The 18,365-nt window shown below is 34.8% G+C and overlaps 1 protein-coding gene and 1 non-coding gene across 2 annotated transcripts; one reads left to right on the forward strand and one right to left on the reverse strand.

Moving 5' to 3' along the window:
- Positions 1–9,266: 9,266 nt before the first annotated feature.
- On the reverse strand, positions 9,267–9,355 carry LOC144999325 (small nucleolar RNA U36a). Its single transcript, XR_013660836.1, has one exon. It is a non-coding gene; the product is annotated as a small nucleolar RNA U36a (small nucleolar RNA).
- A 1,196-nt stretch (positions 9,356–10,551) lies between these two features.
- LOC145047612 (Adenine nucleotide alpha hydrolases-like superfamily protein) lies at positions 10,552–11,578 on the forward strand. Its single transcript, XM_078995914.1, has 3 exons — positions 10,552–11,002; positions 11,092–11,210; positions 11,305–11,578. The coding sequence occupies exons 1-3, from the start codon at positions 10,724–10,726 to the stop codon at positions 11,411–11,413; spliced, it is 507 nt and encodes a 168-aa protein (XP_078852040.1). The 5' UTR covers positions 10,552–10,723; the 3' UTR covers positions 11,414–11,578.
- Positions 11,579–18,365: the final 6,787 nt, after the last annotated feature.

The raw sequence follows: 18,365 nt of genomic DNA on the forward strand, positions 1-18,365 counted from the left end.
AATGACAAAAAGACAAATCTGCTAAAGTGCATAAACTAAAAGACAACTGAAGATCAACAGACTAACATAGCCAGTTTTGTTGATCCTATCCCATATATTATACAATAAAACAATGAGTAAAGAAAAAAGTAGTACCAGGAACATTTAACACACATTACAGACTTAATTAGTAATAAACAAAAGATACATCTCAGACAGATCTTCACTTCAAAATTGGCTTCATTTCAGAACACTTCTCACTTTGGAATTGGCTTCACTTCTGATTGCTAAATGATCACTTTTCATGTATAAAAAATCTACCCATAAATGACCTTAGAAATCATTTGACTTGTCACTTAGTTTCATCAAACGCAAATAGATAAGCACTTAGGAGCCAACTTCGGACCTCGATGTACCATATGAGATGTTCAATAAATTTCTTTATGACATGTTCGGAGGAATCACTCTTGTCCGCATTTGAAATGAACTTTTGAAGAATCTTGGTAGGAACGGGATGTTTGTAAAGTACTCTAAAAAATCCTTTTTGATTGGTCTTCCTTTTGAGATACACATAACCAAGTTCTGGTTCTTCGATGGGTCCTTCAGCTAAAATTAGGGGTGTCAATTTATGATACGACACGACAAAAATATACGAAACGAAACGAAATCGGGACAAAATCAAATTTCGAATTTGTGTTCATGTCGTATTCGTGTCAAGATTAAAAAACACGATGTCGTGTCGTGTTCGTGTTCATTAATCAACACGAAATTGACACGATTAAGCGTTTGGTTATCGGGTTTTCGTGTTTGTGGTTTTTATCGTGTTATGTATCTTTAAGTATGAATGAAATACACTAATAGTTATGTAATATTATCTTTGTCATGTCGTGTCGTGTTGTCGTGTTTTAATTTGTTCGTTTTCGTGTTAATGAAAAAAAACACAACATCATGTCGTGTCGTGTGCGTGTTATACAAAAACATTGTCGTGTTGTGTCGTGTCAGACATAAACACGACACGACTGCCCGATTTGACAGCCCTAGCTAAAATCTGAGCTTCAGGAAGTTTGGTAGTAATTTTGGCTAAGAGGTTTTCCGTTCTAAAAAGATGAGCAAACTCTACATCTGATCAATAAATTTCAGCTAGGGGTGTCAATTTATGACACGGCATGACAAAAATACACGAAACGAAACAAAATTGGGACGAAATCAAAATTCAAATTCGTGTTCGTGTCGTGTTCGTGTCAAGATTACAAAATACAATGTTGTGTCGTGTTCGTGTTCATAAATCGACACGAAATTGACACGATTAAGCATGTGGTTGTCGGGTTTTTCGTTTTTGTCGTGTTATTTATCTTTAAGTATGAATGAAATACACTAAAAGTTATGTAATATTATCTTTGTCGTGTCATATCGTGTTGTCGTGTTTTAATTGGTTCGTTTTTGTGTTAATGAAAAAAGCACGACATTGTGTCGTGTCGTGTCAGACAAAAACATGACACGACTGCCCGATTTGACAGCCCTAATTTCAACGATGTAGTCCTTCAAGAAGCAAATAGTTGAGTTGTAGGCCCCGATGCTTGAATCATTTGATTGATGATCTCGGAAGTGAGCAACAATGACAAGAATGTCATTTGGATTTTCAAAGGAGATTCTGCATCCGAGATTGTGATGGTGGATTCTTTGTTCCAAGAAATGAGTTATCTACATAGGATACAGTCAAGACCAAAATTTCTTTGGACTTTTCTACCATGACCAACTATCTTGGCGATTCTTTTTCGAGACCAGACTTCCTTTTGGGGTCTTGCATTAGTAAAATAAAAAGTTCTCAATCTTTTACACTCAGTTTAGAAGATAGTTTGAGGATCGTCAGTTGGATGTAGAGGTGTGAACTTGATATAGTAGCGTCCATGAGGAGAGATTGACAAGTTCAGTTGATCAACATCTTGAGTTGGAAAGATCAAAATACATAAAGGGCACAAAATGTATATCATGAATGGTTCCGTCTAAAAAAAGAGGAGAAATAGCCAACATCAGATTTGGGTTATCTTTGAGAGCTTGAATTTGAATGATTTCTTCCACTGCTTGCTCAATTTGTCCCTGGGACCAACCCTCAGACTTTTTCACTAGGCTATCCAAACTCATAGAAATCTTTTTACCTTTGTTATTGGATTTCTCACCTTTGGAAGAAATGGAGGAGATGATTTGATGCCCAGATTCTGCAATTAATATCTCAGATGGAGGAGGAATCAAAGGCTCTTTAGCGATTTCATCTAATTTCCGGGTGGGAGAACATTCATCTATTTGAGCGCTCAGATCAGGAATTGGAGGAGGCATTGACTGAGCGGCTCGAAAGGCATCGATCGTCAATTTGGTTTTTATTTTAGCTATATATTGTCTCCTTTGAAAGGTTTCTTATACAGATGATGGCTAAGAAACCGAGGGCTGGTTGAAGAGTTTCAACTTCCAAAATTTCATCATTGATTGATTCATCTCGGAGTGCATAGTCCTAGATTGGTTTCCATTGCACATGCTTTTTTTCTTGTTCTCCCCCTCTTGCATAGGAAGGCCCATATTCTGATGCAAGCGTTTGATCATACTTAAGCTCATCCAATCATTCAACAACTTTTTGAAAGCTAATAATGATTTACTTAGAAAGAAAATCATATGCTTCGACAATATGAGTTTGAGCTTTGAGATGATTGAAGGTTTCATCAAGGATGTGAAGCATTTCATCAGTTGGTAGAATAGAAAGTTCTCGATCTTTTATGCTCAATTCTAATGATAGTTTGAGGATCATCAGTTGGATGTAGAGATGCGAACGTGATATACTAGCATCCATGAGCATATATTGGCAAGTCGAGTTGATCAGCATCTTGAGTTAGAAAGATCAAAATATATAAATGGCACAAAATATATATCATGAATGATTCCTTCTCAGAAAAGAGGATAAATGCCCAACATCGGATTTGGGTTATCTTTGAGAGCTTAAATCTGAATGATTTCTTCTAATGCTTTCTCAATTTGTCCATGGGAGCATCCCTCAGACTTTTTCATTGGGCTGTCCGAACTTGTAATAATATTTTTTCCTTTGTTATTGTATTTGTCACCTTTGGAAGAAATGGAGGAGATGATTTGATGACCAGATTCTGTGATGAGTATCTCGGATGGATGAGGAATCAAAGGATCTTTAGGGATTTCATCCGATTTCCGTGTAGGAGAACCTTCATATATTTAAGCGATCCTCGGAGCAGGAATTAGAGGAGGTATTGACTGAGTGTCTCGGAAGGCATCTATCATCAGTTTGGTTTTTATCTTATCCATGTATCAGATCATTTGAAAGGTTTCTTATACAGATGATGGCCAAGAAACTGAGGACCATTTCATCTTTTCTGCTTCCGAAAGGACTTTGATGGGAGGTTACCTGATGGATTGAAGTTCTAATACCACATTTCAACCAACTTTTCATAATCATAATCTATTTCAAGAGGTTCAAGAGTTTCGACTTCCAGAATTTCATGATTGATTGATTCATCTTGGAGTGTATAATCCGAGATTGGTTTCTATTGCACATGATTTTGTTCTTGTTCTCCCCCTCTTGCATAGGAAGGCCTAGATTATGATGCAAGCATTTGATTAGACTTAATATCATTCAATCGTTCAAAAACTTTCTGAAAGCTAATATTGATTTGCTTATAAAGCGACTCATATGCGTCGATAGTATGAGTTTGATCTTTGAGATGATCGAAGGTTTCATCAAGGATGTGAAGTATTTCATCAAACTTGTAGTTCGGAATATCCAGGTGATGTTGAGTTGCATGAATAACATTGATAAGCAGTTCCTGCATAACCATGTTCATCATGTTTTTTTTGACGTATTTCTTTCTCCAACCTCTGAATGTGTTTTTCATGTTGAACGTGAGTTCGCTTCAACAGAGTGTTGGTGGCAGAAAGCATGTCATCATGAACTTTAAGCATTGTGGTGATAGCGGAGATGTGATAATCCATGTTTTCCTTTTATCGAGCTTTTACATCTTCAAGGGTGCGGCTGAGGTGAAGTGAGATGAGTTGATCTAATTGGTTAGCTCAATCAAGTTTAGAGTGAAAAGCTGCTTTAATCTCAGAAAGAGATTTGAGGATGAGTTCAAGCTTGGAATAAACACCAGTTACTTTCTAGTCAAGTGTAGTTTCAAGGCCTTACAACTTCAGATCAAAATTATCGACTTTTGAATTGGTTTTGGCAATGTTGTCTCGGGGTTCCAACAAGTCAATAGGCTACTGTAGTGACCCGATTATGATTGCAAATGCGGAAGAGTAATGATCAAAGTGAATCACACATAACGAAAGAACACACAACATAAATAAATATGTTTAAGCTCCATTAGAATAGAAAGAGTTCACGAAGTGGTTCTTGTAATGGTTTCTCTCTCTAAACTAAATCTCATATAAAATGAGTTCGTACATAGCATGGGAGCCACTCACTTCCTATTTATAAGAATGGCTAAACCAATTACACATCCAAAGAGGGTAAGCCTTCGATCCTGACAATCATCACATACTGTCAGACATATTTGGGGTGTCTGACCTACCCTTCGATCCTGACAATCGAACTCTACTACTATCACATATAACATATCAGGTAGTAGCAAACCTAGATGATATCACAAAGACAATCATCTAATCATACAACTCTTACTGGTGGGCCGACATTGTGGCCGTAGACCCACCGCTACTAGAAGGTAACTCACCTTACACTGCTGAAATCCCGAAGACACAATCCCACACTTGCTGAAGTCCCGCAAACTCGACCGCAGTTGTTGGATGATAGATTCCCGAACTGTCAACACCAAAATAACACCAATTAATAATTGGGTCCCACTACATAACCATAAGTACATTCTTTGGGTAATTACTACATTACTCCTAGCCTGGCTTATTCAAGCCTAAGGCCCAATCTATAGGCCCAAAGTCAATTAGGTATCAAAGCCCAACATATGGCCCAATTTTCCAAATTGGGCCCAGGCCTATATACATGGTCTCATTCTAAGGCCGGACATCGTATAATCATTAAGGCCCAAACTATGGCCAAATTTTCCAAATTGGGGCCAAACCCCTTACATGGGCCTTACCCTAGGCCCATTAGATTATTCTAGTCTAAATGCTTGATCTTGTATGACCCATTTAATAACCCAATCATCAAGGCCCAATAGAAGGGCCCAAAAATAAACCCAAGCGAAATTAAAGTTTCTCATAAAATGGTGATTAGGGTTAAGTTTCCTACTTAACCCATTAAGGACTTAATCCTTTAAGTCCAATATTGCTTAGATTAATTTCCGCCAGTGATTATTATTTAATATTCCAAGTTATTAATAAGCCCCGTGTGTCTCGATTAAATCCCCAAAATTTAGGGTTTTGATGGCATTAGGGTTTTCCAAACCTTAATTAGGGTTTCCAACCCAAATACTAGCCCATTTATTAATTTGTTGGGCTTTTAGGTCATTTAGAGCTTTATTGAGCCTATTAAGGTCTCTTTGGGTCAATTAGGATCCATTAGACCCATTAGGGTTTCCTTAAGCCCATTGATCACATGTTTAGGCTTTTATGTCCATTAAGCCTCATTGGGCCCATTAGGGTTTCAAGGCCCATTAAGGTTTTAGTACCTTGTCCAAACATCCCAAACTAGAAATCCCAACACAATTAAGCACACCGCCACCCGACACGACGGCCGGTGGTGGTTAGGGTTTCTTTCTCATTATTCCATTTTCTTTTACAATTTACAATGAAATACCAAAATTCACACACACCCTAACTAACGTAAACACACATACATGGTGACAGTGGCTTTTCTGTGAATCCCGGCTAACCAAAACACCCAAACACACATAATCAAATGGAAACACAACCACACACACCTAACACGCACTTGAAGCACAATCACACACCCACACAACTTACAGCCACCATATGGCACATGGCAGCGACGGCATAAGTAGAAGAACTAGCGGCAGGTGGTTGGCTGAACTTGCAAACGGCAGCAGCACTGGCAGTAGGTGGGAGTTATGATTCATGACGATCAATATCTTCATGGGAGAATAGCTACACGGCGGCTACAACAACGACGAGCCCCAACAGCCGCAAACGCGACCGAATTCTCTCACGACCACCTCGTTGGTCCTAATCTCGTCTCCGATAGTGGTGGTGGCGTACCATGAATCAAGAGCAACAGCAGCACCATCCGTCGGCGCTCTAGTAGTGATGGAGACGGCGAGCATTTCCGAGGAGCAGAGATAGTAGGCTGGAGAAAGGAGGGCGCACGCAACCACCCACAAACCACCACACAACCCATGGTTGATGGTCTCTAACTCTCACGATTGGATAACCGATGGGCGGCGACCCTTCGTCTTCGACGGCAGCAAAGGGTTCGTTGGCGACCTTGGTTATTCGGAGCAGCGTGAGGAGGAAAAGGCATGGCAACGAGACAAGGGTGAAGGAGATGTCGGCTGGAGGATGAAAGGGAGTGGGTGTCAGCTGTTACATAAGTTGCTTAGGGTTAGGGTTTCATATTCAATATATACTCGATGGACACAAACATATTACCATAATGGCAAGATAGGTCCCTCCAGCTCTCATTTATTTCAAAGTAGATCCATATTTTACCTTTTAGACCCCGACTCCTAACATTCTTTTCAGAATAAGCCCAAGAGTTACTAAACAGTCCCTATCTTCTAAAATCTTTACAAAACTAATACATAATTTACAAAACCACCCCTTTCTTGACGAATTCTTTTCAATTAAGGTCCAGAATTCACCCTTTAGCCCTCAACTTCTAAATTTATGACAATTAGCCCCTCGAGACCATCCTTGATATATAATTATTTATTTTTGGGCTATTATTCGTTCATTAATTAATTTATTTACCTAATAAATAAACATGGTGTTACATGATAGATCGAGCTATTCATTTTTTTTATTTTTTTTATTTTTTTTTGAAAATTAACTGTTTTCTAGTGTAAGTGAAACATAACTATTTAAGTACAATAAACCAGTTCAATTATTTTTTACCGGTTTTATCACACAATTTCAACCTGGTTTTGAAGAAATTGTCTGGTATAGAATTTAGCATAAAACCGAACATTATTACATTGATATCGTCCCCGATATTCTATCCGATCAGCCTATTCAAACCGATTTTTAAAACACTGATATTTTTTGTGTATCATAAAGGAAGGTAGAAGGTAAAGTTTACAAAAATAGGATAAAAAGGAAACTAAAGTTGGTTACATCTTAACAAAATTAAGATGTTTTTTATAGAACGATAGTTAAACTTGGTTACTTCTTAAAGATCGAGTAAATTACAGCTTTCGTAACTAGAAAAAAAAAAAAAAAAAAGTCCCAAGTAAAATGACTTTCAACCTTCATATTCATCTCTTTCCCGATCCTTATCTTATTCAATAAAAACCCTAAACTTATTATTTATCTTCTTCATCTTAAACCTTAATATTAAACCTACAATTTTCACAACTCAACTTATTTAACTAAAATATAGGATGGTAATTATATGATGTACCCTCCCTTTTAGCGTGTTTAACCAATATATTTTCTTCACTTTCATTCTTTATCATTTAATATAATGATATTTAGATTTTGGACTTTTTCTTTTTGTGTTTTGTCTAAGGTCTTAAATTTTAAACTCTCAACTCTTTTAGGTGGAACCCGTTGCACATATGAAAACTACCAATAGAGGGCTTACACTTCAAGCAAACAATCCTTTGGGTTGGGCCCAACTTTATTCGAAAATTAACAAGTAGCTGTAGAACTAAAAGTAACAAGTTTCCATTTTGATTCGTTGGCTCCACTTTCAGTGTGTTTGCCTTACATACATCGGCTAAATTTGGTAAAACATGGACAAAGTGTGGTTCACTAAAATCATATAACCTCGCAACTAACTGGTCATTATGATTAAGGTGCTGTTTGTTTTTTGGAAAAAACATTTTCAAACCTCTTACTGCTGCGCGGCGTAGCACACGCGCAACACTTTTCATCTCGCAGCTGTTTGTTTTTTAGAAGTCTTCTGAGTCAAAAACCTCTGCGCGTGCTCTGTTTGGCGCAGCACTTGTACTGCCTCTTCCAACCTCTTCTTCTTCTTTTTTTATTGCTGAAATTTTGATTATATGTTATTAAAATTTTATTTCACATTTTTTTCCCTTTTTTTCGTTTATTCTTATTGAATTTATTTTTCTTTTTTTTATATTCAATAATGATAATTTCTTGAGGAAATATCATTATTTTTTACTGAAAATATCTTTATTTTTTGTTGAAATATCATTCTTTTTTACTGAAATATTATTAATTTTTACCGAAATGTTATACATTATTAAATTTTACGTATTAAAAAGCTATTTTCAGTTTAAAAAATTAATTTATTTTAATTTTTTAATATCTGCAGCAGTATGCAGATGTTAAAAAAACAAACACGCTTCTTATTATACTCTGCAGCCGTTTGATCCACCTCTTCTACTGCAGAGGGTTGCAGAGGTGGTCCGCAGACTTCATGAATTTTTGCTTCAGAAAATCAAACAGCACCTTAATTTCAGCATTCTTGAAGTCCTATTTTTATCTAACACCACATAAAGAATAAATATATTTAAACATGACCTAACAGGGCCGGTCCATTGGTTTTCTATACCCAGGGCGAGATGATTAAATGATGCCCTTATATTTGTATCAATGAAATTTATATAACATAAATTTAATTAATCGTATGTACAATAATTTTTTCTATATAATTAAACTCTATGAGTTTACATTTACATCCTTCATATGTAAATACAATGCTGATAAATTTTCATAAATTAAGAATATGCCTCAACCTGCAAACCAAACATACATTTCATACTTCTAAATGAAAAAAAAAAACAAAATACTAATAAATGATTACATAAAGGGGAATCCTTAATAAGTTTAAGTTATATATATATATATATATATATATATATATATATATATATATACACACACACCAGCTTTAGCTTGTGTTTCTCCCTGTGAAACAAAGTCTAGGATCACCTTGGATTAACTCATCATCAGCATATGATTAATCAAAATAAAATCTTTGAAACTTAACACTGGATAGCATTTTAAGAATCAAAGCTCAAAGTAAATAACAACTTTATTAATCTTGGATCATCTGAAGTACTATTTTCATCACTGCAAGAGTTTAACAAAATCCTCAACAAAAACGAAATCAAACATAAAAATCCAAACTTGTATTCTTTAGCTTGATGCAGAATCAGCTCATATTAAGAAATTCAATCATTTTATGTCCTTTACTTCATTGATTAATCTTAGAAGCGATGATAAATCAATCAAGTCACTGTTTTGATACACAAATAAATCTTATGTGTAAAATAGAACTATTTTAAAGGAAACCAGTTGTAACATATTAGACCTCCAAGTTAACACCACCTAAGGTTAACTATATGCCTCCATGACTAAACTTCATTCAAAAAGAAATTTGAGAAAAAAGCTTCATTTGTGTTGAGATGTAAATGGCGATAGAATTGCTTGGATGTAAACCAAGAAATTGAGAAGAATATTTGGTGTGGCTTGCTGTTTATCACCCACATAGAAGCAATCAACGCCTAGTGTGAAACCACGACTTTACCAAAACTTAACCACAAAATTTCAAATTAATGAAATTAGAGTATTTAGAAATTAGAAATCGACTCATAACACTTTGAGGGCTATGTAATCGACTGATAACCAATAAATTTGAAAGCATAAAATCATATTTAAATAGAAATCGCCCTTCTTATCTATGAAATCCATGATTGAGAAGAGTAATAACGGACGATTTCTATGTGTGGTACTCCGATCGACAACAACTTGGTTCTAGGCAAACGTTTAGTTTTTCTAGACGCAATTTAGGAATACAATCGATAGTCTCTTCAGTTGCTACATTCCCGCTCGCCGCTACTCTTCGTTCACACGAATGAAATCAGAAAATAAGAGTATTGGGCTGTTTTTATTGGCCACTGTTATAAATACTATATATAGCTAGACCTAAAAATTGATGCCCTTAAAATTATGCTGCCCTGGGCCTTAGCCCAACTCGCCCAGGTATTAGGGTCGGCCCAGTGACCTAATGTCGAAACAGTAATAAAGAAATAGGGGAATCAACATTGATGTGTTAGGAAGCAGGTTCGACTAAGAGTAGGAGACCGAGATGCTAATGTTGCAATAGCAATGACAAATAAAGGTGAGGTGCATCGACAATGTGGTTGCAGGTTTGAGTACCAATCATGGAGAAATATTAATAAAGAGGGTAGATTACGGAATAGGGAAAAAAGCCTAAGGACTAAAAGTGTAATATTAGTCTTTCAACGCGCGCACGCATGGAGTCAAGCGACTTTGCTATATATTTGAGTATATAAAATGTATAGAAAAAAGTCAAAAACAAGAAAGGATTTAGGATAGAGATGAAAAACAGGGTGAAAAGAAAACTGTGGAACCAAATCAGGTAACGCCATCAATACCAGAAACCGCCGTAAACATCTTTCACTCTTGTTCACGACACCTGTAAATACAACAACCCAATATAATATGGATCCAATCCTCCTTTCTTCATACTCAATTACACAACCCTCACTAAATCACTTATATTTCCCTCTCAAAAACACACACACACACTAGCTAGCTAGCTAGAAGCTAGATTTAGTAACTGCAGCAGGAATTGATATCTCGATCGATGACAACAACCAATGAACGGAAGATACTGGTGGCGGTGGACGAAGGCGAGGAGAGCACGTACGCGCTGTCCTGGTGCCTGAAAAACGTCGTCGCCGAGGATTCCAAAGACACCCTCGTCCTCCTCTACGTCAAACCACCGCAAGTCGTCTACACAGCTCTCGATGGATCAGGGTATTTGTTTTCGCCGGATATAATCGCCACCATGGATAACTACAGAAACCAGGTAGCTGAATCCGTGATTGAAAAGGCCAAAAAGCTTTGCAAAGATCTTCAAGATGTGAGTAAACTCTGTTTCAATTCTCTCTTAGCTAGTATATATCGTTGTGCAGTATTTTCTGTTGGTTAATTATTCGAGTTGTTTTGTAGGTGAAGGTGGAGACGAGGGTGGAACAGGGTGATCCGAGGGATGTGATCTGCAGTGCGGCGGAGAAAATGGGTGTGGACATGGTGGTGGTGGGCAGCCATGGATACGGTATGATTAAGAGGTCAGTGTTTGTGTTTCTATTGTAGATCGATGATTATGTTTATGAAATATGAACATTGAAAATTGAAATGTGATGGATGCGTTGAAATTGGCAGGGCATTTCTAGGGAGTGTGAGTAATCACTGTGCGCAGAACGCCAAGTGTCCGGTCTTGATAGTCAAGAAGCCCAAAACCTCTGCTGCTACAACTTCCACTTCTTCTTGAAGTTGAAATTGTAGTTATGTTATGTTATTACTTATGCATTGAAGTTTGTACGATGATTATTGTTGCTGTCTTACTTTTAAGTTTATTGCGTTTGGTATTTTGAAGGCATTGTAAATATGGCATGAGCTTATGAAGATAATGAAATATCAGTGGTATTATGATTGATTTGATTTGTTTACGGTTGAAAAGACAAAAGCTAAGTTGAATTGAGAGGAAAAAAACATTTTAGTGGGTTGACAAGATGTTAGATTAATTGGAAACGTATTGAACTTTCAGAGAACTACGAAGAGTTAAAGAGTTATATTCATTGTTGGACCAATTATGATGTTTTGTACTAAGATTGATAATTTGACTAGGATCAATCTTATTCCAATTTGATTTAACATCTTTAGCGGTCAAGTCTTTAGTCTTTTTGGTTTTAGAAAATTAATTTTCTCTACTACATAAATAATTTTTTTTAACGGTTGATTAGTGGTTAGAAGTTAAAATTATCAAGTTAATATTTTTTTTTAACGGTTAGTTAGTGGTTGGAAGTTTAAATCATCAAATAGTTAATTCGGTTTGAATATGGACCTGCAATCTAAGAGACTTTCACATTTACTAAGTAGGCTAGTCTAATTTGACAAATAGATGATTCATTTACCATTTTACCTTGGACATGGATCCATCCATTCAACTCAAAATCTACCATTATAGATCTCATCTCACGAAGCCTCATAAAATATACAACTCATTTCGAATAGGTAGAGCACATATAACGATACAGATGTTAGTCTCTTGGTGGTCTTGTGTGTTTAGCTAGACATGGTGACAATAATATTGTTTTGTTATGTTTAAGACATTTTCTTTATAATTGTTGGGTTTGCACCAACAAAAGTTTTGGTTGTTGCCGATTAAGAAGTCAAAGTTGACTGAGATGTCTTAATCAACATCAAATTGCAAAATATATATATATATATATATATATATATATATATATATATATATATATATATATATATATATAAAAGATCTTACATAAAGACCGTTTTAGAAAAAAGTCTAAATATAAAGATAAAGTTTAACTATTCCAACAAGATTGGAGATTTTCTTTTCATTTTTTCTAGGATAAGGTGAATAATGCTTTGACATGGGGAGTGGGCAGTTCTTTTTATTGTTCTTTTTATTATGGGGAGTGGGCAGTTCTTTAGGGCCCATTTTTTCTTATCATTATATACTTTCATTTAAAAATAAAAAACTATCATAAAGATAAAAGTTTTTTTATTGTTCTTTATAGGCTTTTGAGAATATTTAATTTTTCAGAACCGATCTTGTGCTTTGATGTTAACAATTTGGCATGCAAGTTCATATTAGATATTTGAGTGGTGCAAATTCATAAGATCGAAGGTGTTGTTCCCATGTGTTCCTCGATATTTGTTATATATGTGTATGTCTTATTTTTTTGAATTTGTTAGTTTGTTAGGTTCGATTGTAAATTTGTAATCCCATCTTCACAAATGAATAAACGAAGATATCTATCAATTATCCACGTATATTTTTGTTTTATCCTTAAAATCTCAATGTGGCATAATCTCTTATGCATTCTTAAGGGACAAGCCATAACATAATATAGGGTTGACAAAATTGTACCATGGAAAACCTACCAATATGTTAGATTCTAATATTTCATGCAATGATCCTTTTGTAATCTTATTGCACAAAAATCACCAAGACTTCCAATGAAATTACAAAATGCTCTATTGGAAATTGTTACAAGATAATTCCATAGATGTGAAGTCTCACATTAAAAGTGCATTTCTTTGAACATCTTTCTTGCATAAAAGTTTCTAATCTAGGCATAAATTCTCATCCAACTCCTAATATGAAACATTTCCATATTTGTCATACGACAACTCTTCTAAATAGAGTCTTATCTATTCATAATAATGTCAATATGGTCAATTCATTACTATACTTCCAACTATCCACAAGCAACCAATCATTTGTGAACCTTAGATTGTCCTTGACAGTTGTTTAATTAATTTAGTCAAATCCGGTTCTAGTTCTTTTTCCCTCTTAATGCCCTAGGCATTTGGAAAATTTTAGAACGGTCAAATATTACAACAAATGCAATCGATCATGTACCCGAAGCGTATGAGACACGATTCATAATGAAAAACTTGATACTTTACCAGTTCTTGCTATAATATTATTATATATAGAATTCTGTTGTGTTGAATCTTTTCAGCATAATATCAATATATGTCATTTGATGAAATTCGATTAAAATTTCTCGATCCAAGCATTTAGATTTTGAAACAAAGTATAATATTATCTCCCTTAATTATAGCAAAACAATTTTTTAACCCCTACAACTTTGCAAAGTGAAACTTTTGTTTTTTATAATTAATTGCTAACTTGCAACAGTTAAGATAATAATCATGCTCCCACTAACATGATGATTATATCTATACTAGCATTAACATTTATGCTCTCACTAGCTTTGACACGTATTCAGAAAACAAATGGACTTCTAGAAATCAATACTTATTGACTTCCAAAGTTCATATTTCTAATACGATATGCTTCGATAAGCCTTTATCTAAGCTTCTCAAACTCATACATCTTTCCTTAGATAACTCATATGTGTGTCTAAACAATTTCAGCATTTATAGCAATAAGTCTTAAATGTTTAAACTAATTGTCAAATATCACAATTCGAACTATGAAGAGGGATGTTGTAATCATAATCAAATTTTGAGAATGCAATTTACACTATCACTATCTCCTTAAAATCTCTCTTAGTGAAAGTGTTTCCTCACAATCGTTTTCATAAAGGAGAGAAACCTTATGACACTTAGATTTTATGGTGTATGTGTTCCTATCCATGTGAATTTGTCATAACCATAATCATAAGATAATGTTTATGACAAATCCAAACTCTTATGGACAGAACTTGTTCATTCTTAATTTCTTGCCATCAATGATCCCACTATTGCTTCCATGTTATTTTACAGCTCGCCTATACGAGTCAACGTACTTTCATTGAACAAGGTGCTTGTCTTTATGCAATCTATTGAGAACTCACAGAACTCATATGCACGGTTGACCAAACTGGAATGGCACAGAAACAAGAATGTGTCAACACGATAGGTTACAGGCCTCTAGTTGTGTGCTAGTGTTTAACTAGGTTTATTCTTGATTTGTTCTTGAACCTTATCAAGATGATTTAGACTCCCACTAACATCTTGACATATAGGATTCTCTTGTCAAGAAACATTTCTTGACAAACTAATATTCAAGAGTTAGTACGGATTCTTATCAAGAAAAACACTTGACACAATTTGGTACTGGTTGGTCTTTGTCTTATCCAAGACATCACAACTTACCAAAATGTGCAAGTGTAAGAAAATTTCTACTTAAGATTACGTCACTCAAGTCACAATCTTGGAGTATGACTCTTAAGACTTGATTTTGGAACGAAGTGTGACTCATCCTTCTAATTTAACCATTTCAACGATTTCCGATTCATCTTCTTAGCCATACTGGTGCACTAAGATGTCCTTAGAGGATTAATTGTGATATGGTTTCATAATCAACAAGGCGATCATAAACAATGACACTAAAGTATTCTCCCATCTTTTCAGATTAGAGAAACTTTTATCTTTCTGCCCATTTGTTTCTTCTTATTCGTTCTGCCATTCATTAAAACTTTTCAATGATTCAGAATTATACTTAATCTTGTAAGCATAACCACATTTACTAGACTTTTAGTAAATCTTGACGAATAATCTTATTGTTATTTGTGGTGGACTTGACTAGTGCACAACATTGTGTACCAGTTCTTCTAGTCCTTCACTTGACTCTTTGTTAAGGAATTAGTCTTAATTTTCCAAATATGAAGGTTTTCATTCATCATAAAATGCAAGTTGTATGATTCGAAGTTTCTCTCCAATTGAAACCTGGGCGATGAGAATCTTTCATTATTTGATAAATTCTCGATATTTCCACAAATAACATAACTAAGAATCACATCCATTTCAACATTGCTAAAAATAGAAATACACAAACATCAACTTTTCATACATGCCATTGCAAGGAAATAAATAAGACAAAAATCAAAATTTATTTTATTTATAAAATGTGCGGAAAAACTTGTCTTTACAATGCAATTCAAATGAAAACTACGTTATTACATATTTCTAAGCAATATATCATAACTCTCTAAGTAGCAGCTCTAAAAATCCGATCATCGAATCATGTGATCGAAATCCATTTCTCCGCGGTCAGATTCAACTCACTTCTTCCTTTAAGCTTCCTCTCTTTTCATCGATCATACAAAACATCAAATGTAATCTTATCACATCATGTATTAAGAATAAAAAAATAGGAACTTATAGAGTTAGTTAATGGATTTTAATTGAAGTAAAGTCATACGTCTTGACTCTACCATCTCTTAGATCTCTCAGGTAGACAAAGCAGCTTCGTCTCTAATGCCCCTTCTCTAGGCAATAAAAGTAAATTGACTCTTTTGGAACAGTGCACGAAACTACCTCAGACTTTGCCTTTCTCTTATGGTCAAAATTTTCAACCATGGCATGCTTTTCGTTGCCATTGCCTATGTCAATGGAGGTTTGGAAGGTAGATCTACCAATCAACTTTGCTTCTCCGGTGCGCCAAATCGTTGTTGATTCAGCAACAACAAGCAAATAGGTGAGATCGATGAGGGTCACGTCGTGGTCTATCATATAGTACTCTCTTACGAACTCACTATATGAGTCAGGAAGCGATTAAAGAACCTAGTAAACAACCAGCTTCTCACAGACAACGACTCCCAACATTCTTAGCATGTCAATGTGTGACTTCATCTTTAAGACGTGTACACATACTGACTTTCCTTCTTCATGTTTACTTGCCAAAAAGGCTTGAGTGAGCTTGAACTTTTCAAGCCTTCAAACTTGTGGGTCGGGAAGAACAATAGGAGGAGATGGAGGAACTGAAGAATGATCTCTTGTTCCTCGATCGAATTGTGGAATATCATCTTCATGTGGAAAGCTTGTTCCAAGGGATTTGAGAAGACCATAGTTAGAATCAGGCATCTATAAACGGGAGAAAATTCAAGTTAGTTGATTGAGTCCTTAATAAAACACCCAAATGAGATATTAAGGCTAGGAACCGATACAATATTCTACAATTTGGAAGAGGGATGTTGTAATCAAAATTGCAGAACATTTGAAGGTAAGTGGTTGACGATTCACTAATTTTCCACCATGAAAAACGAAAAAGAGATTAAGTTTTAAATGTATTGAAAACTCCTAGATCTTTTAAGATTCATTGAAATTTTCAATGAAATGTTTAAATCTCGATATATCCCTCGTTTTGTGATTGGGATGCCGAGGATCACAAAACAGGGTGTGAATAACCATGCAAATATACACGGTGCCCCCAATATAACAGTCACCTAATCGACGTGTCAGTTAGCCACACACACTCCATCGATTTATGAAAAACATCCTGTCATCCTTTGCCACCTTCGCTTAGAACCTAATTAGTGTGCCGGTTAACCACACACGCTCCACTAATCGTCTTTAGCAAGGGTGCAAAGTGTAATTTCATGGAATTGCATCAAATTCACTTTTGCCTAAAGTAACTAAGGTTGGGAATTTTATAAAACATTTAGTTACTTTATAATTCATTATACTTTTAATGAGGAAAGGGTTTGCCCTATGCTACCCGTTCGGCTAACGACCCTCCATCAATCAAGAAAACGATGGGTGAGAGTGGACACCCATTAAACAATCATTTTATAGACCATAACATTATACCCCCTTATAGATCGACTTCATGAATGAGGTCTCCTAAAGGTAAGACTAGCATATTTACTCATACATATATAATATTTGACTTTTATTTTTATATATAGTATAAAGGTGTATTTTACACTTTTAAAATACTAGGTGGTCTAATTTAATAAAAGTATACTTTTAATTTAGTTAAATATAAACCATATCATTATGGATTTATTAAATCTCATTTAATTATACATTTAATCAACTTCATAAAACCATAAGGGTGCAATTTGAACTTTTCAAAACTTATGGTTTTAGAATTTAATATTTCAAAATTAAACTTTTTAATCAAAATTTTAAATTCAAAAACTTGAAGACAAATTTTGAAACTTTTCCAAAATATTAGGGTTTAGGATTTAAATATTTCAAAATTAAATTTTAATCAAAAATTTAAATTCCAAAACTTGAGGGTAAGTTTTGAAACTTTTCAAAACAATCTAGATCAAATTACAAATAATTCAGTTAATCAAATAATTGGTAATTATCTAAAATTGACCTAATTCAATTACTTACAAGATAATTCATCAAATAAATCAAGTTTATCACATAAGGCAATGAATATCCAATTAATTTGACAATTATTTTCTATTTTAGTAAGGATAATCACACAAAATCAATAAAAATCAGATTTTATTAATTAAAAACGTTTTTGGTAATTATCCCAGAACAAAATAGGTTAAAATCCCGCAAAATCAGCCATCTACGACTCTGACTCGTCGAGTTCAGTCATGGACTCGGTGAGTCCAACCCCCAGAAAGCAGAATTTTGTGATTTTAATCTTGAATGATTATGAAATACATCAAATACATTATATAAACAGTCTAGTCTCTGATACCGCTGATAAGTTTTAAGGAAAACATCAATCCTATGATGTACATGCAAACCCTAAAGTTTTGGATCTAATTTGTCTAATGAACATGCAATAATCATCTAAAGCTCATAAACCCTAGATCTAGCATACATATATCGAAATTATCATGTAAGATCAGATCTAATTTGAAACCATCTTTTATAGTTTCAATGCTAGTTAGTATATCTTGCACAACCAAATTAATGATATGTGCAACACATCGACTATGAAAAAAACACCATCACAAATTGGTTTATATTTTAGTTTTAGTTGT

This window comes from Lactuca saligna, chromosome 5 (assembly GCF_052625555.1).
Source record: "Lactuca saligna cultivar CGN05327 chromosome 5, ASM5262555v1, whole genome shotgun sequence".
Lineage (NCBI taxonomy): Eukaryota > Viridiplantae > Streptophyta > Magnoliopsida > Asterales > Asteraceae > Lactuca > Lactuca saligna.

Bases quoted from the DNA above. Each gene is read 5' to 3' on its own strand.
- LOC145047612 (XM_078995914.1), top strand. From the start codon at position 10,724: ATGACAACAACCAATGAACGGAAGATACTGGTGGCGGTGGACGAAGGC. The intron at 11,003-11,091 runs GTGAGTAAACTC...GTTGTTTTGTAG, and splicing joins TTTGCAAAGATCTTCAAGAT to GTGAAGGTGGAGACGAGGGT. The intron at 11,211-11,304 runs GTCAGTGTTTGT...TGAAATTGGCAG, and splicing joins GGATACGGTATGATTAAGAG to GGCATTTCTAGGGAGTGTGA.